At 35.1% G+C, this 25,000-nt stretch overlaps 1 protein-coding gene across 2 annotated transcripts in view; it reads right to left on the minus strand.

Moving 5' to 3' along the window:
• LOC115436135 (mannosyl-oligosaccharide 1,2-alpha-mannosidase IA) overlaps positions 1-25,000 on the minus strand; it is an 828,462-nt gene that overhangs the window by 22,838 nt on the left and 780,624 nt on the right. For both annotated transcript variants that reach the window (XM_030158891.1, XM_030158892.1), the window contains exons 10-11: positions 8,816-8,988; positions 5,100-5,215 (exon numbers count right to left, since the gene is read on the minus strand). In XM_030158891.1, the coding sequence (XP_030014751.1) occupies positions 5,100-5,215; positions 8,816-8,988 (289 nt within the window). The remainder of the gene's footprint in view (positions 1-5,099; positions 5,216-8,815; positions 8,989-25,000) is intronic.

Raw genomic sequence — 25,000 nt, forward strand, 5'->3', positions numbered from 1 at the left:
GAAGCTCTTTAACATTTACTTGCTGTGATAGAACATAGCAGCAAGAGTGGTTTGCAACACTTAATGACCCACAGAGGAGGCGAGGTTAGACGACTTGCATTTAACTGCATCCATCTATTCGTCGCCCGTGCTCCCTGGGATGTTCTTCATTTCCAAGTAAAATGAAGAAAATTGTATTCGTTTGTGATTGGAAGGCTCTGAGATGACTTCTAAACACTGTGTCTCATCTACGGTACGAGTGCCCTTCATGTACAGAGTAGAAAATAGAAACGAGAGTAATCAGAATTATGCATATTACTCTAGAAATCATTTTGTGCAGGAATCTCAGGTGGTTTTTTATGTATGCACACTGAAAAAAAAAAAAAAAAAAAAAGCCATTTGTCATATTTTCCAACCAGGGGAGATAGTAGTATATTATATATTTATATATATATATATATATATATATATATATATAATATTTACTAAATGTCGAAAAAACAGAAGTGCGTAATGTCGGTGTTTCCATGAAATCACAAATGCGATGATTTGTTTATTTATTATCGCGAGATGACATGAGAAGTCATTCCATAAACATGGCGACGAACATAAATATGGTGTTGATTTAGATCTATATCACTGTAGAAGCCAATTATGTAATAACGGCTGATAACATAATAAATTTGCAATTTTTAATATGTAATAAGCCAATAACGTAATATTTGGCGAAGTACGTGATAAACATCCTGAACAAATAACGTAATAACTTTTGGCCAATGACATTATAACTTGTTGGCTGGTTATTATGTTATTGGCGTGGTAAAAAAAAAATTGTTTGCAAATGTAATAACTGAGCCAATAATGTAATAAGTTATAACGTTATTGGCCAAAAGCTATTATGTTATCGGTTCGGGATGTTTATTACGTTATTGGCCAGATATTACGTTTTTGGCCTATTACATTTTAAAAATGGCAAATTTATTACGTTATCAGACGTTATTATGTTATCGGCTGTTATTACATTATTATTGCCTTCTACAACCCCTCTATCTCGTACTAAATTATAAAATGATTGGGTTTCCTGGTGTGTCCACACATACCGCGACATGTTTCTTCTTCTTCTTTGCTTGTTGTAACATATGTCAACATCCAGTTTTTTAATTCACCTAACTCTAGTTGCGAAAAAAGGTCTTTCCATTGCAGTTTTGCGTGATATACAGGGTGGGGAAGCAAAATTTACAATATTTTGAGCCAGGGATTGAAAGACAGTGTATGACCAATTAGTTTATTGGAAGTCATGAGAATTTATTTGTCACAAGAAAATTGACATAATAGAAAATGTTTTTATTCTATGTGTCCTCCTTCTTTCTCAATAACTGCCTTCACACGCTTCCTGAAACTTGCGCAAGTGTTCCTCAAATATTCGGGTGACAACTTCTCCCATTCTTCTTTAATAGTATCTTTAAGAAAGTCGACATTGCTGTGTGATGTTCTATTGGTAGCATGTTCTAAAACGCCCCAAATAGCAGAATCCAGAGGGTTTAGATCTGGGCTAGAAGGCGGCCATAAACATGATTCCCAAAAATTGCTAAAGTTGGATTTGCAGAAATCTTGTATTTTTCTAGCTGTGTGGGCTGGAGCACCATCCTGTGTCCATACATAATTTCCATCTGGGTAGTTTACTTTAAGCCATGGCAATACCTGGTATCTGGATGGATTTGGTTGGATCCTTTAGGATTTTGGATTGGAGAGCTTTAATAAAAGCTTTGGTACGTTTTTTGTTGCTTCCTCCACTTCCAGACTTTGTCGTAATAGTTTTGCTCATAGTCATTCTCTTCTTTCCATTATAAACAGTCTTTATGGACACTCCAACTATTTTTGAAATCTCCTTTGGTGTGACGAGTGCATTCAGCAAATCACACACTCTTTGACGGTTACTTTCCTGATTACTCATATGGGCAAAAGTTTCTGAAAAGGTATGGATAATAGTGTTAGGTATGATTATGACATCAATATATGTTTGGTTTCAAAACAAATGACGTAGTGCCTGCTGAGAAAAAAACAACTAAATGTTCATTGTAAATTTTGCTTCCCCACCCTGTACCATTTGGGGAAAAAAAACACCTCTTGCCAGCGCAAAAACTTTCAATTGAAAAATGAGACTTTTGGCAAAATTGTCGTTTTTCCATTAGGTACATTTTTACGCACAAGTTACAGCGGTGTGCAAAAATATTAGAACACTTGCCAAATCTTAAGAAACTGGTGGTTTATTTGTTCCCAGAGCCTGAATTTCACTTTTTTTGCCATTGCAAAAGGTAAACTCTGTCTCCCCCAAATCCTTTCAAATCCATGAAAAAATATCAGCACGTGTCCACGTGTAATGTGTGAAAACTGTATGATGTCTTATATTTGTGCTTTGCAATATCCTATGTTCTTCACTGCATATTTCAAAGAAAAGGGTTCTGTGGCAGCGCGCTAGTTGCAGCAGCCCGATGTCCCTAATCATCGATCGTATTTTCGTTTGATGTACTCTGTGCAATCGAATGACAATAAAGGAAATTCTAATTCTAATTTCTTTAATTCTAATTCTAAAGGCAAAGGTACTGAGAATATTTCACCTACAAATTCATCAGTCCAGTCCGTTTTTTTTTTTTTTTTTTTTACATTTTACTGTAATATTTAGTGTGGCAACCCCTTGGCAACAATCTAAGGAAACTGTAAGGAAACTCTGGAATGAGCTTCTGAGCGCATGGAATGACTTCGGGATTGAAACTCTTAGAAAATACATCGACACAATACCAGAAAGATGCGCTGCTGTGATTGTTGCCAAGGGGGGCCACACTAAATATTAAACGGACTGGACTGATAAATTTATAGGTGAAATATTCGCTGTACTTTTGCCTTCACCTTTTGCAATGATAAAAAAAAAATGAAATTCAGACTCAGAGGCGATTTCTCAAAGTTCAGTTTAATACCGTCGCACATTCTGCTTGTGAAATCAAGAGAGAAACCACTACGAAATGACTTGTTCATTTCTTGCACTGTAAATAAAACACACTCATTGTACTTCCTTGTGTCAGTTTAACATAATTTCAACGTTTTCTTGAGTCAGTTACATAATTTAATCATTTCTTGTTGGAGTTTAATATCGTTTTGTAGATAGTTAAATCAATCATACTGTTGGCTAGGTCGGAGTGAAAGCTATCAAGTCCCTGGAAAAGTCACCTATTTGGTACGATAAGGTCACTGACCGTTTTCTTTAAAGGAACGGAGGGCCGAATTTATGTTTAACCCTTTCATGCGTGAATTATGAGAACGTTAATGAAGATTTTTTGAGTATGAGTATTTTCATTCGTTTTTACGTATGAAAAAAAAAAAAAAAATCATGAACCTATTTTTCATGGAATGACAAAAATGTCCACTCAGCCGGACACCATTTGTTCAGTTTTAGAAGCAAAGAAACATGTATTTACGGATATACAGTGTGAAAATTATGAAATAAAAACAGGTTTAATGCTGCTATTCCGATGTTTTCTCACATTTTAACAGCCTTTTTGTAAAAAAAAAAAACAACTGTTAATTACAGTCTAATAACAATTAGCAATTTTTTTTTTTTTTTTTACAGATAAACGTGTAACTGCATATCAGGTTTATCTAGAACAGCAAACTTACAGTAATGGTATGAATTACAGTGTATGGGATGATGCATAAGTGTTCTCTGTGTTGGCCGATATGGAACTAAAATAACAAAATCCATAAATATCAGGGGTGGGCAAGTTAACGCATTATTACCGCATTAATGCATTCATTAAATAACGCCGACAATTTTTTTATCTCACGTTAACGCCGTTTTATTATTGTTCTGCCTTTCAAGCAAGTCTTAGTTGATTTATACATACGGACTTTTATTTTGAAACTCATGCTTTTATTTTGCCGGTCCACACACCGGTGCTGTGTGTATGTGCAGCTGAGAGGAGAAAACCGGCGAACTTTACAAGTAATGCTGATGTTTAAGCTAATTTGTTTATGCAAGCAGTCGGAGATGGGTTGCTAATTCTTTATGCAGGCTCATGCTAAGTTTATGTAAATTCATTGGTTGTGTTTAGGTCTAATATGTCAGCCTTTGAACTAACCTTTACTCATTTACGATGTGAATGTTGTATTAGCAGTCATTTTATCTCGATGCTAACTTGAATGGGAAAATCCATAGACATGCTAACGATTAGCATTTACAGGTTAATTAAAGATTTACAACGTCTTTTTATTCAGCAACAAAGGTTCACATCAGAGATATTTGATACTATTCATTCATACAACTGAACATAAAATACTCACAGGCAAACGTTTTTGGGGCCATACAAACAAGAGTGAAAGAAACATGTCTGTTAGTTCTATGTCCGAACTAACTACGGTAACATGGAAAGGACAAAACATACGTTAGTGCAACTTATTCTGACCACTTCAGGGCCCCTTTTGCTTGCTTTGAACAACTGAACATCACATATTAATGGGCTTAATAGTATTAGTACTGATTAGTGGGCTTAAGACTCCTGTCAATCACTCACAACTGTAAATACACTGGTGGGGACATAAACATGTGTAAAAGTAGTGGTTTTTTACATGGACATTTTCATTTTAAATGTCTTCAGATGGTGGGGTTGAGAAGGACACAGTTGTTTGGAAGCACTGACATGCAATTATTTTTTATCACCGGAGTACTTCCAGTCTGGAATATCATTGAAAGGCAATACATGCTGTTGATGCGTTCCCCCCCCCCAACAACTATGCGATTAATCGCGATTAATCGCAGAAAGCCATGCAATTAATCACGATTAAAAATTTTACTCGCTGCCCACCACTAATAAATATATAAGAGAATACCTTTGAATAGCTGTCCACTGTAGTGACCACTATGCATGAGTTAAATAACTTGACAATTTTTTTGATGTAAGCCGACAATGAGCTTCCCCTCTCTGAAAGACGAGCAGCCGCCACTGGAACAAATAAACCACCAGTTTCTTAAGATTTGACAAGTGTTCTGATATTTTTGCACACCACTGTGTATTTGCGCAATTTGAGGGTCAATGGAAAAGCGACTAGTGACAGGAAGTAGGACTTACTTCAGCGTCTCTGAGAGGAAGAAGCTCTGCTGCATGTTGTCGTGGCTGACTGTTGTGGTGTAAACATCCCTGATCCCAGAGAAACCAGAATCCACTCTGCAGTGCTGCTCCAGGGCCTGAGAGGACACACACAGGGACAGTACAGGGCATGTTTCAATGTCCTTACCTATTGATTTTTTTTTTTTTTTTCTTTTGGGAGGAAATAAAGAAGAGAGAGCACTCCTGGCTGTTGCAATTGTCACTGTACAAAATAAGAATGAAGAGTGGAGCTTTTTCCACTGTGGACATTTGGAGTTTCAAACACACAGATGGGACTGCTATCGCTAAAAATGGCTGAATCACATTTAGGTGTGTAAGATTTAGGCACTTTACTGTCTATATTACTGGAAAATGACATTTTACTTTGCAAGTTATGGTTTATTGTTGCAACTTTATGTTTTATTACCCGAATTTTCAACCAGTTCTGTTTTTTTATACGTCTGATTTTTTATGGATAGTGTGTTTGCTCTTGTATTGTATTGTTATCTATCTATCTATCTATCTATCTATCTATCTATCTATCTATCTATCTATCTATCTATCTATCTATCTATCTATCTATCTATCTATCTACACTACAAACAAAAAGTTAAGGATATTTTCTCATTTTTGGCCTATTTTTGTTTTCAGTTGGGATTCTGGCACTGGGTTTTTTACGTTTTTGTGTGTGAACTGAATTGAAACACATTTTTTTTTCATGACCAGACATAGTTTTATTTACAAATGGCCAAAAATGACAAAAAATAAATGAAAAAATCCTTCACTTTTTGTATGTAGTGTATCTATCCATCTATATAAAATATCCTTTAAAAAATGTGAATAACATGAACAACCTGAAATTTCTTAAGAAAATTAAGCCTCAGTTTATCATTTACATGAGCATTACAACTTACAGATCATAGTTGATCTACAAATACACAAAACATTATTAACAGGTAGAATATTGTTAAAATTGCACATATTTCTCTTAAGACATTTCAGGATGTTCATATTTGTTCAGGTTATTCACATTTTTCTGTAAGGATACTGTGGAAATCTAAACATTTTTAAGTAATTTTTAGTAGTAGTAGTAGTAGTTTTTTACGCTAAAACCAAGAGAAGAATTTGGAGTTGTCATTATTTATAGGTTATTATGATAATAGGACTGCTATCACCAAAAATGGCTGAATCATATTTAGGCGTGTAAGATTTAGGCACTTTACTGTTTATACTATTGGAAAATGACATTTTAATTTGCACGTTACGGTTTATTATTGCACGTTTCTGTTTTATTATCAAAATTTTCTATCAGTTCTGTTTTTTTATATTTCTGATTTTTTATGGATAGTGTGTTTGCTCTTGCATTGTATTGTTATCTATCTATCTATCTATCTATCTATCTATCTATCTATCTATCTATCTATCTATCTATCTATCTATCTATCTATCTATCTATCTATCTATCTATCTATCTATCTATCTATCTATCTACACTACAAACAAAAAGTTATAGATATTTTTTATTTTTTAATTTTTGGGCTATTTTTTTTTTTTTTTCAGTTGGGATTCTTGTACAGTGCTTTTTACTTTTTATTGTGTGAATTAAATTGAAACAGATTTTTTTTAAAATGACCGTACATAGTTTTATTTACGAATGGCAAAAATGACCAAAAAAAAAACAAAAAAACTATCAAACTATCCTTTCAAAAGATGTGAATAACATGAACAAACTGAAAAAAATAAGTGTAATTTTAACAATATTCGGCCTCAGTTTATCATTTATACATGTGCATTACAACTTACAGATCATAGTCGATCTACAAATACACAAAACATTAGTAACAGGGAGAATATTGGTAAAATTGCACATTTTTCTCTTAAGACATTTCAGGATGTTCATATTTGTTCAGGTTATTCACATTTTTGTGAAAGGATACTGTAGAACTCTAAACATTTTTAAGTAATTTTAGTTTTTTACACTAAAACCAAGATAATAATTTGGAGTCATCATTATTTATAGGTTATTATGATAATAGGACTGCTATCGCTAAAAATGGCTGAATCACATTTAGGTGTGTAAGATTTAGGCACTTTACCATTTATACTATTGGAAAATGACATTTTACTTTGCACGTTATGGTTTATTGTTGCACGTTTCTGTTTTATTATCAAAATTTTCAACCAGTTTTAATTTTTTATACTTCTGATTTTTTTTATGGATAGTGTGTTTGCTCTTGTAATATGTTGTTATTCTTATATTCTGGTTTTTACTGTCTGTCCGTCCACCTATCTATCTATCTATCTATCTATCTATCTATCTATCTATCTATCTATCTATCTATCTATCTATCTATCTATCTATCTATCTATCTATCTATCTACACACAAACTTCATGTAACCATAAAAATAACCCCAAATCTAACATATTATTTGATTCTTAGATAAAGAATTCAAGATTAAAACAAAAAAAAAAATAGATTGAGAAGTGTTAGACAATTTATCTTGTTTTAAGAGGTCATTTAAGTGTTCATACATCTGTACATAGTCATGCTTATTTCTAAATTTAAAAATCTTAATTCAACAAATCTTGTCCAGTGAAATCATCTTGCTGCATAAACAGATATTTGACTTGTTTTGAGTACCTTTTTCCTCAGATTTGGTGTTTTTATCTTGTTTTTAGACACCCCTTTTTTGCAGTGCACTTAAAAAAAACTTGTTATTATTTAATAACTATGTATTTCCTCCATATGACTGGTTTACATATTGATTACAGTTATAAGAGGACGGCGGTGAAAATGTCCAAGAGTGTCAGTTTATGCACAAATTCACTCCTCTTGTGATTTATTGAGAAATGTCAGTCATTTTGAAGGGTTCACTTTCGTCAAACCCACACCTATAGATAGTAAAACTAGAGGTGTTTTTCTCCCAGAGCTCTATTTATACTCCTACATCCTCTTCATCAGATCACAGAAAAGGCCTTTTCACTTCTGCACAGTGACAGAAACATATATTTTACACACCGTATGATTTTCCATGTCGTATTTTCTACCGCCAAATGACAAAATCACTTTTACTCAAGAACACAGAGCTCATGTAGCTACACCTAAAGGAAGGAAGGGAAAAAAAAAAAAAAAAAAAAATGATGGAACATGTCAGGGCCTTCAGCTGGCTACCCAGTTGAAACCCAAGCAATGCTCGATCTGACAAGGGCTAATGGAGAGTGGCTGAGCTAGCCAAGCGGATTAGCACATTATTACCCCTGCTACAAAGGCCTGGCTTATACGTGCTAATTAACAAAGACCCCGATGTGTTAATGCTTGATGTTCACGAAGAGAAGCGTTGTGCGCCGCTTTCAACCTTTGTGCCCGATAATTAAAGGCACGTCAAACTCGTCAGCCTGATCTCTCCACTTCTGTGTTGCACTAAATTAATACTAAGACCATCATGGCAGCCCTCTGCAGTTTACTACAGCTAATGTCCTGTCTATCGCCACATTAATAATGGTGCTCCCTCCACAACCTTCACCCCCTGCCAGTGAAATTGCTTTATCTACCAGCTAATGTATAGTGTCACCCAATAGCAATTGAGGGTGTGAGACTGTAGGTAAGTACATGTAATTATACCCGATAACCCAGTTAAATATAAAATTGCTATTGGTTATTCTTTTTATGTATTGGACTATTATCTTGCGGCTCACCTCCACCGCCTCCCAGCCCCACTCTCGATACTTGGGGTCATGTGTCAGTCTCCACATGTACATGTAGCTCTCGATCACTTCTGGTCGTAGGATGTAGTATCTGTCGCTCAGTCTGGTCGCCGTGGCTTCGGCTCCGCTGTCGAATCTGAACGCTTCGGGTCCCAGTTTGGTGGCTGATGGAGACGAAAAAAAATAAACAAACACAAGAGCAGCAGAAGATAAGAAAGAAGAAACTAGATCTTTTTTTTTTTTACACCATAAAAAACACACAGATCATCAATATCATGATGCAGTCATTCCATTAACGTTCACAAATGGAGGCTCTGTTTATTCTTTATTGAGGATCCCCATTAGCCGACGCACAAATGACTCTCAATTAGCCTATTTATCTAATTATTCTTCTTGCTTTCTTTTTTTTTTTCTTTTTCTCTTCTTCTCTCCTTCTTGTTCTATCTTTTATGTCTTATTCTTATTCTTGCGTTTTATGTATTTGGCTGAAGCCGTTCAATCTGACCAGACTTTCCTATATCTGTCATGCTTAACGGTTTTCTTCCAGTATATTGTGACTTTGTAATTGAAGCAATGTCTGTTATGTTAGTTATTTGTCCAGGGTACAACAGATGGAAACTAGAAAAGCACTCGGAGAGCGCAGACCTCATAATCACCACCAAAATTTTATCATTTGTTCCTTGTGCCAGTGTCAACATTTCCTGAAATTTTCATCCAAATCTGTCCATAACTTTTTGAGTTATCTTGCACAAGGACAGACAGACAGACAAAACCAACGCCGGCAAAAACATAACCTCCTTGGCGGAGGTAATTAGCTTCTCTGCTAAATCTGGTGCATGCATTTTGTTCTTTGTAACTAATGCTAATACACACTGTCCTGTAACTAAATAAACAAACACAAAAAATACAAATACAAACGATAGACTAATCTTTCTGGGGTCCTCGCAAAAAAAACGTTCAGCGTACAAAATAACGATACAAAGATCCAGTTACAGAAAGAAAGAAAGAAAGAAAGAAAGAAAGAAAGAAAGAAAGAAAGAAATGGCAACATAAAAAGACTTGTCATTTTAAAGTCTGAGTGATTTTACATATTTTTTAAATGCTTTTTTACTTGAAATGTTTCTAATATTTAAAGGAAGAGTGTTTCATAATGGTGCTTCTATGAAACTGGGTTTATTTTGGTACCTGGCACTTTTCCAGCTTTTCAGACCCAATAATAAAAGAGAAATTTAGACATATTTCCCCCCTGGATGTATCTAATGATGACCTCAGATAAATGCAAAAAAATGTATACTCTTGCTCTGAGCCAACCCAAAATTAATGAATTTTTAATAAAATATTGGGGCCAAAAATTGGGACAGGAAAAACTACCTAGGTGTTAGTGCATTTGATCTGGAAAACATGGCTGTAAATGGTCTTATATATCACTATAAATAAAGACCCTGTGTTAAATTTGATGATCCTAGTGGTTTTTCTAATCCAGATATGTGGGTTTTTCATGAATCTCAGTCTCATTCCAGGTTTCTTGTGTAACCCATCGTGTCCACTTATGTTACATGCAGAACCTGCCCATTCAAACGCATATAAATTGCAAATGATTTTGCAACAGTGGCCATTTTTATGAAACACTCTGCTTTGCATAATTAGTCTGATTCCCAAAATGTACCAGTGAGAGAATAAAAAGATATTAAAAAAAAAATAGCAGCGTGTAATTTTTGTGTCCTTTTGACCGTGTTACATACAGATTTTTATATTAAATATAATGTAAAATAATATAAAAATGTGTTTTACCTGAAAAATAGTTTCTCTTTTATCTCAGTAAGTATTTATTTTTAAAATAGACCCAAAATGCTTCCAAACTTGCTTCATAACATTAGTCTACATCTGGTTTGAATTTTTAGCTCCCATGTCCTGTTTTTAGGGACCAGTTTCACTGAAGCACCCATACAGAAACAACTCTATATACAACAGTGTTTTTCATTGAATTAGTTTTTGGGCGTGGTAATGTAAGTAGACTTTGAGTTGTGGTGGAAAAATTTACTTTTTATATTTTATACTCTTTATATTTTATACTGTTGGTACATCTTCTTTTAATGCTGAGTCATTATTCATTATGTGTGATGTTTACCACTCTGTAACACCCCCAACCCAGGAACGGAGTTCTTGCCTTGAGTTAAAACCCAAACACCTAAATGTCTGAATGTGTAGATAGAGGATGGCGCCTGCACTCCAGATAGGATCCAAGCAAGGTTAGAGTGAAGAGGTCATCATGACCTCTTCACGGAGCAGAGAAGGAGTAGTATGGGGTGGTATGATGTACGTAAGGAATGACATCATAGTTTGAGGGGGTTGGATTTGGTTCTATATAATCTTTAGTTTTCTCTTGTTTAATCAGACTTCACTTACAGAGTTTCTCTGTGATTGACTTCTCAATAAATACATGTATTTATTTTAACTCTAACTTTCTCTCCTCCTCTTTGTGTGTGGGTTATCAGTTGAACATTTCCACAACAGAGTTGAGGCTCTAGTATCGTAGTGATGAACGTCAGAATTATATCCAATTTGATTTGCAAGAACTGTAGGATACTTGGTGTAAATAATGTTGCGAATAAATAACAATAAACTGGTAGATAATCGATGAATAACCTTCAGCCATTTAAGACAAGCATGCATTCGGTCAACACTAGATCTATAAGAACAATCAGGAATAAGTCTAGCTGCCCTATTTTGAGCTGTTTGTAATTTTATAAGTTCAGACTTCAGTGCAGAAGGCCAAATAACTACAATAATCAAGATGACACAACACCTATGTTTGTACTACCTGTCTAGTTATAGAATTCAGCTCTGTAAGCTTCTGTTTTTCATCTCTCTTTACAATACTTCCCTTACATTTCTGCCACGATTCTATTCATGACACAGAACAAAAGAATCTATTCTTGCCAAGGTTAGGACAAGAGCACTGGCACAGAAACATCTTAAATTTAGAAACATGCTTAGAACGGCTAGGGCACACGAGATGATGCAAAACTTGTCTTTGTATGTCCTTTTTTTTATGTCTTCCGTTGCTGTGCTGCTTTGGGGAGGGATCGGACTTTCAGTTGGAGGAGGTAGGTTGTTTGAGGTCACTGAGAGTTTGGAGTAACAGGATCTAGTTGGACCGCACAATCATCCTGAAAGGAGAGGTGACTGTGAACAGCTGGTTTATGACTGGGATGTGTGAATGAGTGAGTGCATTAACCCTTTCATGCATACTGCACTGTAAAAAATGACTGCAGAATTAACACCAAAAAGTTGTAAAATTGCAACATAAAAAAAACTGTAAGTGATAATACAATGTAAAGTTGTTTATTTGAAAAGATTTTTGTGTTAACGATTGAATCAAATATAGCTGTAGTTTTAACAGGAAGAGTATGTGAACAAAAACAGATTTTTTTGTAAAAATGACGTATTTCTATTGTTTTTAGAAAATAAAACTGTAAATTGAAATACAATGTAGTGCCGTTTAAATTGCAAGACCATAATGTTGAAATAACAGCATATTTGCTTACATATATATATATATATATATATATATATATAAAGTTATAAAAAAGTAAACATTTAACAATGTAACATTTTAAATTTCTAAATGAATGGGTTGGTAGAGTTGGTAGAGTGGCTCGTCCAATAACCAAAGGGTTGGTGGTTCAAATCCTGGCTCTGACTGTCCATGTGTTAAAGTGTCCATGGAAGGCACTGAACCTTAAATTGCTCCCAGTCGGACCTGGTGGTTTTGGAAAGTGCTTTGAACACCATGAAGGTGTAGAAAATGTGTTAAATAAGTGCAGTCCATTTACCAGTTAAATCCAGTGTTTAATCTACATGTTTAAAGTGTTAAATCTACATGATTAAAATGTTAAATCTACATATTTAAAATGTTCCAGGTTGTCAAAATCATTTTGGTTCCGGTTCAACATACAGACCAATGTGATCTACAGCAAAAATAACAACACAGTAACCCATAAATAATGACAATGACAAATTTTCTTTGTGAAAAATTATGTGGAAGAAAATTAAGTGAAAAAAAATAATATTACACTGTGAAAATATTTACATTTACAAAACTATTCTTTCATAATAAAATGCAAATAAATACATAAATAAAAACAAAGATGAACAACCTGAAATGTGCAATTTTAACAATATTCTGCCTGTTACTAAATGTTTTGTGCATTTATGGATCCACTGTGATCTGTAGTTGTGTTAATAATAAGAGATGGAATATTGTAGAAATTATTCAAATTTTAGTTCCAAACTCCAAAATTTTTACAATATTCTGCCTGTTACCAAATGTTTATGTAACACTGTGTGTAAATGTACATGTACAAATAATAAGTTGAGGCATAATATTGTTAAAATTGCACAATTTTTCAAATGAAATTTCTGTTTTTTTCAGGTTATTTACACCTTTTTTGTAAAATGTAAATATTTTCATAATTTAACTGTTTTTTTGTTTTTTTTGGGGGGGGGGGGGGGGGGGGGACTTGGATTTGTCATTATTTATAAGTTTTTAAGTCATTATTTGACTGGTCTGGCCCGCTTAAGGTCAAATTAGGCTAAATATGGCCCCTGATCCAAAATGAGTTTGACACCCCTGCTGTATGGTATGTTATCACTGAACCAGGTCAAAGGTGAGGAATAAAAAGACAAATGTATAGGTGAATAATGAGTGTATTAACCCTTTGGGCACTGAAGTTTTTTTTTTTTTTGGTTTTTTTGTTTGTTTAAACTTGTATTTATTCAAGTTTTATGACAACTTTACGAACAATAAACAAACAAACATTAAAAAGTCTGTAAAAATTTAAATTACAACGACAGTACAAGACTGGTTAATGTAATATATGCTTGTGCAACATCACTAGCACACTGAGGTAGTACATAATGTTTGCACGATAGCTCATATTGTATAGTAAAATAAAACACATAAGTATGTGAATCAAAAATGTTATTTTTTTACAAAGTGAAAAGAAAGACAAGCAGAAAAAGCAAAAAAAAAAAAAAAAAGTGACAGACATCCATTATGCTATGTATTTAAGTCCAAATTATACTGCACTGCCAAAAGTTCCAGTGGTTTCCTCCATTTCTGCAGGAAAATAGGAGTCCTTTTATTAATGTAGTGTTCTAGTTTTCCCAATATCACAACTTCTGAGATCAGGGGTTTCCACATAGGAATGGAAGGGGAGGTTTCTCCGACCCATTTGACATTAAAACTGACTGACTCACGTCCTCATTTTCTTTTAGGGAAGCAGGGACCTTCCCTAGCAGACATAAAAGTGGGTTTACTGGTACCTGTTGGCTTACTGCTGTACTAAAACTTAATCTTACTACCTTCCAGAACAGCTAATTTTTTTCCAATTCCCACAAATAGTGCAACCTTTGTTTATTTTTTAATCTTCAATTTTGATATCAAGATTTTAGCCCTTTCATGCACACTGGTCACTACAGTGGACAGTTGTTCTCCAGCTGTTTTCTTGTAGATTCATGGGTTTTGTTGTTTTAGTTCCATATCGGCCAACACAGTGGACACTCATGCATCATCCCATAAACTGCAATTCATACCATTACTGTAACTTTGCTGTTGTTGATAAACCTGATCTGCAGTAACATGTTTGAGTGTAAATCCATTACTAATTGTTATTAGACTGTAAGTAACAGTTTTCTTATTCAAAAACTTTTTTTGTTGTATATTATCTCCATGAAGTGAGTAATAGCTAGTATTAGAGAATGTTAAAATGTGAGAAAACATCAGATTAGCTGAATGACATATGTTTTTATTTCATAGTTTACACACAGTATATCCATTTTGATAAAGAATTAAAAACATCCACATCAGTCACCACATTTAAAAGGATGTTTTAAACTAAGGTATTCAATAAATATAAAATATTAGGATAAAGTAAGACAATTATTAGTATGAATCTGATATTTTGCTCAGATTATATTATTTGATTTATCATATTATTGTTTAAAACGGTGCCATCTTGTTTTGTTTCTGCAGCTTTCCTTCTTGTAAATAGGCATAAATAAACTGTTGTTTCAGCCTACACCTTTTCACCCATGTTTAACCCTCTGGTATCCGGGTGCGCCTTTTAGGCACACTTTGCACTTCATTTTAAAAAACTTCATATTATTTTTCACAATTTAAATAAGGTTAGAATTCAATAGTTGTTCATTTTTGCATGATCTTTAAAATTCTGGCCACCAACTAAAATGTGCACATTGTAAACAAAAGAAAATTACCAGACTAGCATCTGTCTCCCAAGTGTGCCTAAAACGCACTATTTCTTCCATTTGATATGTATGATTAGGACTGACCTTGATTTACAAAAATAAAATCAAATTAGAGCAGAAAAATCAATCAATATATAATATTTAATAGTTTGATTTATAGGTGTGCATTTTACGCACACTTGGTGACAGATGCTAGTATTTTTGAACATTTGACCTAGCGCTAAAAATAATAATGCAAATTAACCAGTGTTGGAGTTAATCATTGACATATGCCAGGCTGCAAAAATCAAATAATATGTGATCCACTTTTATGTAGTATATAGAAAAAAATTCTTTCTTTTTAGTTTTTTGCATCAAAAAATGGTTTGTTTACATTACAAACACGGCATTGAAAGGGTTAAAAATGTGACAATTATTGAGTATTTGGTATTTTTATTTGACATTATTTCACAAGTGTGTGAAAAAGGCACACTTGGTGCTCAGTAAGGGCCTTGCTGGACGAGATACCGAAGGGTTAATATAGAAATCCAAACTGTATGTATGTATATATCATGTTTTGTTAAATGGACGAATGAATTACAATTACTACTACTACTACTACTACTACTACTACTACTACTACTACTACTACTACTACTTTCTGATGATGGTTTCTTTGCTTCAAAAATTTAAAGCATGGCGTCCAGCTGAGTGGACATTTTTGTAACTCCTTAAAAAATAGGGTCATAAAAAATTTAGAATCGTTTTTTTCATGCCTAAAGAGGAATTAAAACATACAGGAAAAAAAATCTCGACTAAGGTTCTAATAATTTATGAATGAAAGGGTAAAAAAGCTGACTGTTTTTTTTAAAATAAATCTTTATATTGGATTTTTCATACACACGCAATATCTGAAATATATAATGTTTCCAGGTAATCTAGTTGCTGTCTGTTTCATTCTATTATGTAACTTGTTGCAGTATTGGACCATTGTCGCTTAAAGGGTTAATATTTTAGATATGCCGTTAATGACACTGAAGGGAAATAGTTACTTATTTTAAAACAGTTTACCTAGAATGGCCTATTTCCTACAGATAGTTTCATCAGATTTATTGATTTCCTGTGCAGACTCTGATGTTCAGAATTATTTATGGAGGTGCTTTGACTTAGATATTCCGCTCAGCAGTTACCGACTTTCTATCTGTGTCAAAGATGTCATTTCTGACAGTTTCAAATTTTTTTGTAGATGTGATATCATCTCATCAAGTCTGCTTTTTTCCTGCCCTGAATTTATTATATCCGCCTTAAAAAATCTACAATCGGCAGACGTCTATATAAGCGGTCAAAGCAAGGAATCTGGATCTAAGTGAACCCCCAGAATGCAGGTGTGAAACCATGTGTATATATTGTTAAAAAAAAAAAAAAAAAGGTTATGATGACATTGTATATGTACTTACTAGCCTATTTTTGGAAGATGAATTTGCTTGGTGTGCATTTGATAAAAGTGGGTCATGCTTTAGTGACCAAGGGAAACTGTAGTTCCAAGGTGAGACCGGCTGAGAACCTGTGCTCTAGATTTTTTTTTCCTTCAGTTAATAATTCAGTGAAATGTAAACTGTTGTGAAGTGAAAGCTTATTCTAACCGAGCGTTGTTTGTTACTCACACCACCTACGATGTAATTGATTTTTCAGATGAATAGCGTTCCCAGGTCAAAGAAGTCAGTGTCGGGAGTTGTTTTATCTGTTTGTAGAACAATTTATAAGCTTTGAGGTCAACACAGAGTATGGCTTGGGTTTTATCATCAGCAATGTTGTTAATCTCTTCTGCTCGCTGATGTGTGAAGGAGTCCTCAGGTATTTATGGAGGATTCTGATAATTACTAACACTTGAATAACTTAAGAGGCCGAGGCTATGTTTACACGCAGCCGGGTTTCTGACAAAACGGGGATTTTTCTCTGCGTTTGTGCCTATCTAGCCTGTTCAGACATCCGGTTTTCTCAGTGTATTCAATACCGACAAAACAGTCTGTAATTGGTCCAATCGCTGTGAAATACGCCCGATCTATTTTTTTTATTTATTTTTTTTCAATTACCTTTATTAGATTTTGTTTTTTTACAACAAATGGCTCAGTACAACACCCGGTCTACAGGGTGGGGAAGCAAAATTTACGATATTTTGAGGCAGGGATTGAAAGACAGTGTATGACCAATTAGTTTATTGAAAGTCATGAGAATTTATTTGTCACAAGAAAATGTACATAATAGAAAATGTTTTGATTCTATGTGTCCTCCTTCTTTCTCAATAACTGCCTTCACACGCTTCCTGAAACTTGCGCAAGTGTTCCTCAAATATTCGGGTGACAACTTCTCCCATTCTTCTTTAATAGTATCTTTAAGAAAGTTGACATTGCTGTGTGATGTTCTATTGGTAGCATGTTCTAAAACGCCCCAAATAGCAGAATCCAGAGGGTTTAGATCTGGGCTAGAAGGCGGCCATAAACATGATTCCCAAAAATTCCTAAAGTTGGATTTGTTGCTGTTGTCAACAAGTGTTTTGGTGTTTTTGTGTAAGATTTTAACTTCAAATCCTATTTTACTGCATTTCTAACGGTCTTGTTGTCTACCTCAAGTTCAATTGCCATTTTTCTCATGGATTTGGTTGAATCCTTTAGGATTTTGGATTTGAGAGCTTTAATAAAAGCTTTGGTACGTTTTTTGTTGCTTCCTCCACTTCCAGACTTTCTCGTAATAGTTTTGCTCATAGTCATTCTCTTCTTTACATTATAAACAGTCTTTATGGACACTCCAACTATTTTTGAAATCTCCTTTGGTGTGACGAGTGCATTCAGCAAATCACACACTCTTTGATGTTTGCTTTCCTGATTACTCATATGGGCAAAATTTCTGAAAAGGTATGGATAATAGTGTTAGGTATGATTATGACATCAATATATGTTTGGTTTCAAAACAATTGACGTAGTGCCTGCTGAGAAAAAACAACTAAATGTTCATTGTAAATTTTGCTTCCCCACCCTGCACTAATCCAAGATAAAGCAATTAGTCCACAGTCTGGAGTTATAGTGAAGATAAAACAAAGATCAGACAATCAAGCAGTGACAGGTGAGATCAGTAGTGATCTAATTGTAAACAGGCACCAAAGATTTTCAATCATTGATGAGGTCTGAAAGCACAGAAGTGACTGATGAGTTTGTGAAACGGAGGTATGGAGTCCAAATTTTCATAAACTGTCCCTTTGAAGAATGAAGTAAACAGGTCAAATAGTCCATAGGAATGCATTCCATAAGGATTTTATGCCAAGTCGTTTTAGTGGGAGGCTTGTCATTTATCCAAGACATGAAAATATTTTTCCTTGCAGCATATGCGAGGATATCAGACAGTCTTTTCAAGCTGGTGTCGATAATGTCCCCACTTGGATGTCCCAAGATTAGAGATAAAGGCTCCAGTTTCAAACACACTCCGAGAATCTTTTCCATATCTTGTAAAATATCTACCCAGTAGGATTGAATTTTTAGACATGACCGGACACAGTGTATATAGGTTCCTATAGTAGACCTGCACTTCAAACACAGAGGTGAAAGTTGGTTATTCATCTGGTGTCTTTTATACGCCCGATCTATTTTATATCGGACCAATCACAAGTCTGAGGGGCGGGTGTTTCGCAATGCGTCGTATGCACCGACTTCTTTTTGTCGCAAGTCAAAGTCAGTTCAAATTCTGCAAATCGCTACAACTGTTGTCGGTTGTTTGATTGAAAAATAAGAATTGAATTACAAATTACACCCTGTATTCTTAAATTTCTCTAACAAAAGCGTCACATCCGTCTTATCTGTGATTGGTTTACTCTGCATCTGTTAGTCCCGCCTTCATATTTGGATTCAAGCCCCGCGATTCTAGACGGAGTTTTCATTGAGAAAAATGGATTGTTGAGCCGCATTACGTAATAAAAGTTCAAAATGTAATAAGAATGTCACGTCATCTTGTAATAAAGCCGCATTATGTAATAAACTGACGCATTTTGTAATAAAGTACGTCAACGCATTTTGACACATTTTTATTTTTTTAAAAAAAAGTAATAACATGGTTCATTATGTAATAACAATCCAAATTAATATAATTTCAGAGCAATTTAGAAAAAATTAGTCACAGGAGCTACAGGTAATGGAATCAAAACTTTAACCACACAGTTTAAAGATTAAAATAAAAATGTGTCAAGTGCATTTTGAAATAAATTTCTCAAATTGTAATAACTTACTACATAATGCGAAAAAATTTACAACATAATGCATTGTGGTAGTTTATTACAAAATGCGTCAGTTTATTACCTAATACGGCTTTATTACAAGATGACGTTACATTCTTATTACATTTTGAACTTTTATTACATAATGGGAATTTATTACATAATGTGGCTCAACACGGATGGCTGGCCAGGCTAGTGCCTATCGTTTACATAAGAACGGACCGAAAAATGATGGTTTCTAAAAACTGTGGAGATTTCAGCAAATCTACGTTTTTGCGTTTGCGTGTAAGCAGAGGGAAACGGAGATCTCGGACAGATATCACAGTTTCAGACAGAAATATTCCACCACTTCACATGTGATGATACAGTATCAAGGAAGAGGATGGAGCTGATAAAGTTACAAGTATTAAATGAGAAAATAAGGAAGTTTGGTGCTCGCGAATGTTAGCATCTTAGCTAATTAGCGCCAACTACATCTGCTAAACAGGATCTTCATGTATTCGCTTGATCTAGAACAGGGGTGTCAAACTCATTTTCTTCCGGGGGCCACATTCAGCCCAATTTAATCTGAAGTGGGCCAGACCAGTAAAAAAAAATAGCGTGATAGCCAATAAATAATGGCAACTCCAAATTGTTTTAGTGCAAAAAATGACATTCAGTTATGCCAATATTTACAAACTATCCAAACAAAAAGGATGAAAAAAATGAAGTTTGTTAAGAAATATAAGTACAATCTTATCAATATTATGCCTCTACTTATCATTTATACATATGCATTACAGATCAGATCTACAAAGGCACAAAACGTTTAGTAACAGGCAGAAAATTGTTAAAATTGTGCTTAATTTTCTTTAGGCATTTCAGGTTGTTCATATTTGTTCAGGTTATTCACATTTTATTGTTAAAGGATCGTTTGTTAATGTAAAAATTTTCATAATTTAATGTTTTTTGCACTAAATCAAAGAGAAAAAAAATGGTGTTGTCATTATTTATCGGTTATTATATTATTTTTGAGTTTGATGCCCTAACTTGCACTTAGCCAATTCATCCCACGGGTTGGATTGGAACCTTTGGTGGGCCGGTTTTGGCCCCCGGGTCACATGTTTGACACCTGTGATCTAGAATAAGGCTTTTATGAGGTGTTCCCACATCTTTATACTTTATATTTTGTTTATCAGTTCTTTATCTGTTCTGTCCAGTTCAGTAGAAGGTAAATGAAGTAATAGTGTATGTCCATGCACCAAGGTCTTCATGAACTAAAGACAAAACATGATTGATGAACAGACTGCAGCTATTAACGACTACAGAACTGACTTTTCTCTGTGTTTGTGCCTATCGTTTACATGACAACAATGGCCACGCCCACCGAAAACAATGGTTTCTAAAAACTCTAACTAATTAAAGATTTCTGCAAATCTCCATTGTCGTGTTTGCGTGTAAACAGAGGAAAATCTTGGACGGACATCACAGATTTCAGCAGAAACACATTTGCGTCACATGTGCGAAGTAATGGATGTAACGTTTTGTTGTGATTCCTTTCAGGATTCTGATTGGTTAATGGTTCTCGATCGTCTCACCACACTGCCATCTACAGGCTTTGCATGCTCTCGACAGCGCAGATATACGGGGCAGTGATAAGTGAAGTTACAAGTATTAAATGAGAACATAAGAAAGTTTGGTGCTAGCAAATGTTAGCATCTTAGCTAAATAGCGCCCTACATCTGCTAAACAGGATCTTTGTGTATTTACTTGATACAGATTAAGGCTTTTATGAGGTGTTTCCACATCTTCATACTTCATATTTTGTTTATCAGCCCTTTTTCTACTCTGTCCAGTTCAGTGAAAGGTAAATGAAGTGTTTACGTACGTGCACAACGGTCTTCATGAACAAAACATTGATAAACAGACTGCAGCTGTTGACAACTATAGAGCTAACATGGTTCGACTCAGAAGAGTTCAAATCCTTTTTCATCTGCTCCAGTACATCAGAAAAGTAGTTTGTGATTGTAAAAAAAACTCATCCATTTGTATTGTATTGGTTGCGCGTCTTGGATTTGTTTGGACCTGGAACCGGGAAAATACGTGACGGTAACATTCATTCATTCATTTTCTGAACCCGCTTTATCCTCACTAGGGTCACGGGGGTCGCTTGCAGCCTATCCCAGCTACATAGGGGCGAAGGCGGGGTACACCCTGGACAAGTCGCCAGTTCATTGCAGGGCTGAACATATAGAGACAAACAATCACTCTCACATTCACACCTATGGGCAATTTAGATTAACCAATTAACCTATCAGTGCATGTCTTTGGATGGTGGGAGGAAGCCGGAGTACCCGGAGAGAACCCACGCAGACACGGGGAGAACATGCAAACTCCACACAGAAAGGTCCCACCCCCTGTCGACTGGTGTTGAAATCGAACCCAGGACCTTCTTGCTGTGAGGCACGAGTGCTAACCACTGCACCACCGTGTCGCCCTGACGGTAACATCATTACTTACATCCCTATAGGTTCATAATGGATGTAACATTCTGTTGTGATTCTTTTCAGGATTCTGATTGGTTAATGGTAATTGATTGTCTCATCACACTGCCAACTACAGGCTTGGCATGGTCTTGACAGTGTGGATATACAGGGGTTGGACAAAATAATGGAAACACCTTAAAAAATCAACAAAATATAATTTAATATGGTGTAGGTCCGCCTTTTGCGGCAATTACAGCCTCAATTCTCCGAGGTATTGATTCATACAACTTGTGAATTGTTTCCAAAGGAATTTTAAGCCATTCTTCAGTTAGAATACCCTCCAACTCTTTTAGAGACGATGGCGGTGGAAATGGACGTCTTACTTGAATCTCTAAAACTGACCATAAAGGCTCAATAATGTTGAGGTCTGGGGACTGTGCCGGCCATATGAGATGCTCAACTTCATTAGAATGTTCCTCATGCCATTCTTTAACAATTCTAGCTGTATGGATTGGGGCATTATCATCTTGAGGTGAAGGTGTTTCCATTATTTTGTCCAACCCCTGTACAAGGATGAGTAAATGAAGATTTTTCTGAAACAGTCATGTGTGCATGAGGGTTTTTTTTTTTTTTTTTAATGAGAGGTGGAAATATCTGTTTTACATAAAACCTGGCTATGTGTAAACGTAGCCTGAGTGGCATGTACAGTCGTTGTCACGTTTCAGTTCTTCAGCTTGTTCTTTTCAAGGGTAAAAAGGGAAACAGTGAAGCACTAGGAGTCTATGATGGCAGTTTTATAAAACAAAGAACCCTGTTCCCCTCCTACGGTGTCCATGAAAACCCCATTTTGCTGTTATCATCTGTTGCTGTGAAGATGGCAGTGATCCAGGTGAGCGGTAGAAGGGGAGTCTTTCTGGTTGCCCTGTTTAAGACAGAGTTAAATAGCAGCCACTTCACATGCACGCAAGACCAAATTTCGCACTCTTTTGCAAAAAGATAATCCGAGAGCTGCTGAGCGCCATCCAGTTTCTTTAATGAGTGAAGAGAAACCGAGTGAATGACTATGAAAGAGAAATCCACAGAAGGCTTTTGGGCACCAAGATCAAAAGTTTTCCAGGCGAATCACGGAACCTGTTATGTGATGAGTCATGTTAGCTGAGTGAAAAGGCATAGAAGCACTTGTGGATGAATTCTCACAGCCCACCTAGCATAAAAAAAGCTTAAAATTAGCAGAGGAGATTATTGTCAAGGCCAAGACAGATGCCAGGGAAGAGATCAAACAAAGGCCTTTTCAAAAACGTGGGCTTTTTACTGGATCCACTCTTGGTTTTTCCACTTTCTTTCTTGCGTTTGTCTCCACTTATCTCCAGTGTATGAGAACAATCGTATCATAACTCCACTTTTCAAGCTTATTTATAAGGTAGATTCACGGTAAAAATGTGCCCGAAGTCTCAGCCATTTTTTAATAACAATGTTTACTCTTCCATACCCCATCTATCTCCACTCCTCCTCACCGTCTTTTTCCTTTTCATTCTTCCTGAATTACAACAGTGTGTGATTATCGGCATTAAGCCGCTCTGCATCTGCTGCCGCTGCCTGCAGCTGTGAGACGTTATTGTGAGACAATAATCGAGAACTTTAATTCCTCGCTGCTCCTTATTAGGCCTGTCATCTCTCTGCTGAGGTGAAGCCACCAAGAATGATTCACCTTTTGATTCAGGGGCAACGTTTAAACGCTCAGGCCTTTGGTAATTTACAATCTAACTCTCCTAGACTCTTAATTTTCTTACTCTACGTGCTACCATAACCTCTATTTAATAAGACAAGCCAACAGTTGTACCCCATAACAGTAACTACAGTTTTACAAAATCAGTGTTCATTGATCTTACACTATGAACAAGGATCTCAGTATTTTAAGGCTGTAATACCACTGACGGCCACTAGGATACCTCCAAAAACCCCTGATTTCCATGTAACACAGGTGTCAAACATATGATCCGTGGACCAGAACCGGCCCTCCAAAAGCCCATGATATGAATTTGTGAAATGCAAAAATTAGACTGAAAATATTAACAATCAAGGATGTTAAAATCCTTTTAGTTCAGGTTCCACATACAGACCAATATGATCTCAAGTTGGTCGGACCAGTAAAATACTAACATAATAACCTATAATTAATGACAATTCCACATTTTTCTATTTGTTTTAGTGTAAAAAAAGTAAAATTACATGACACTGTTTACATTTACAAATTATCCTTCACAAAAAATGTGAATGACCTGAACAAAAACCTGAAAGAGAAGTGTAATTTTAACAATATTCATTCATTCATTTATCTATTCACATATCTATTAAAAAGAACTAAGTGTAAAAACAATAGATTCTGCCTGTTACTAAATGTTTTGTGTATTTATAGATCCACTGTGATCTGTAAGTTGTAATGTATATGTGTAAATAATAAACCGAGATGGAATATTGCTAAAACTGCACTTATATTTCTGAAGACACTTCAGGTTGTTTATGTTATTCAAATTTTTAACCCTTTCATGCATGACGTCCACATTTATGGACACATAATTTCTGCTCATTTTCCAAAGGGTTTTAAAGGCAATATACTCCAACCCGCATGTGTCAGTGTCTATAGACCCAAAGTAATACAATGGAAAAAAAGGATCATCTTAGTTGTAGGATTTGAACTGCTCTGTGATCTCATAACATTAACCTCCTAAGACCCAGCTATAGGTTTTCACAGCTTTAAAACAAAACAAAATTTAACAAGAAAAAACTGTCCATCACAAAGGACCTTCCTAAAAATGTTAAATGCATCTGAAAAAACTTGCATTGTGATTTTTCCAACATAGGCAGTTATTTTTTTTAATTTTTTAAAATTTTTTTAAAGCAACAACTTGCGTTTTACTGGGTCTCAGGAGGTTAAATATCTTCCTAATAAAACCTTCTTTTTATTAAGTTCAAAATGTATTTCAACTTTAGCCTAATTTTGAGAAATAAAATTCATCCAAAAAAAATCTAGATATGTTTTTTTCATTATTTATGCATGAAAGGGTTAATGAAACTTTGTAAATATTTTCATAATGTAATTAGACTTTTTCACTATTATTATTTTACCTGTACTGCCCATTTGAGATCATATTGAGGTGAATGTGGCCCCTGAACTAAAATGAGTTTGACACCCCTGCTGTA

The sequence above is a fragment of the Sphaeramia orbicularis genome, chromosome 16 (assembly GCF_902148855.1).
Source record: "Sphaeramia orbicularis chromosome 16, fSphaOr1.1, whole genome shotgun sequence".
Classification (NCBI taxonomy): Eukaryota; Metazoa; Chordata; class Actinopteri; order Kurtiformes; family Apogonidae; genus Sphaeramia; species Sphaeramia orbicularis.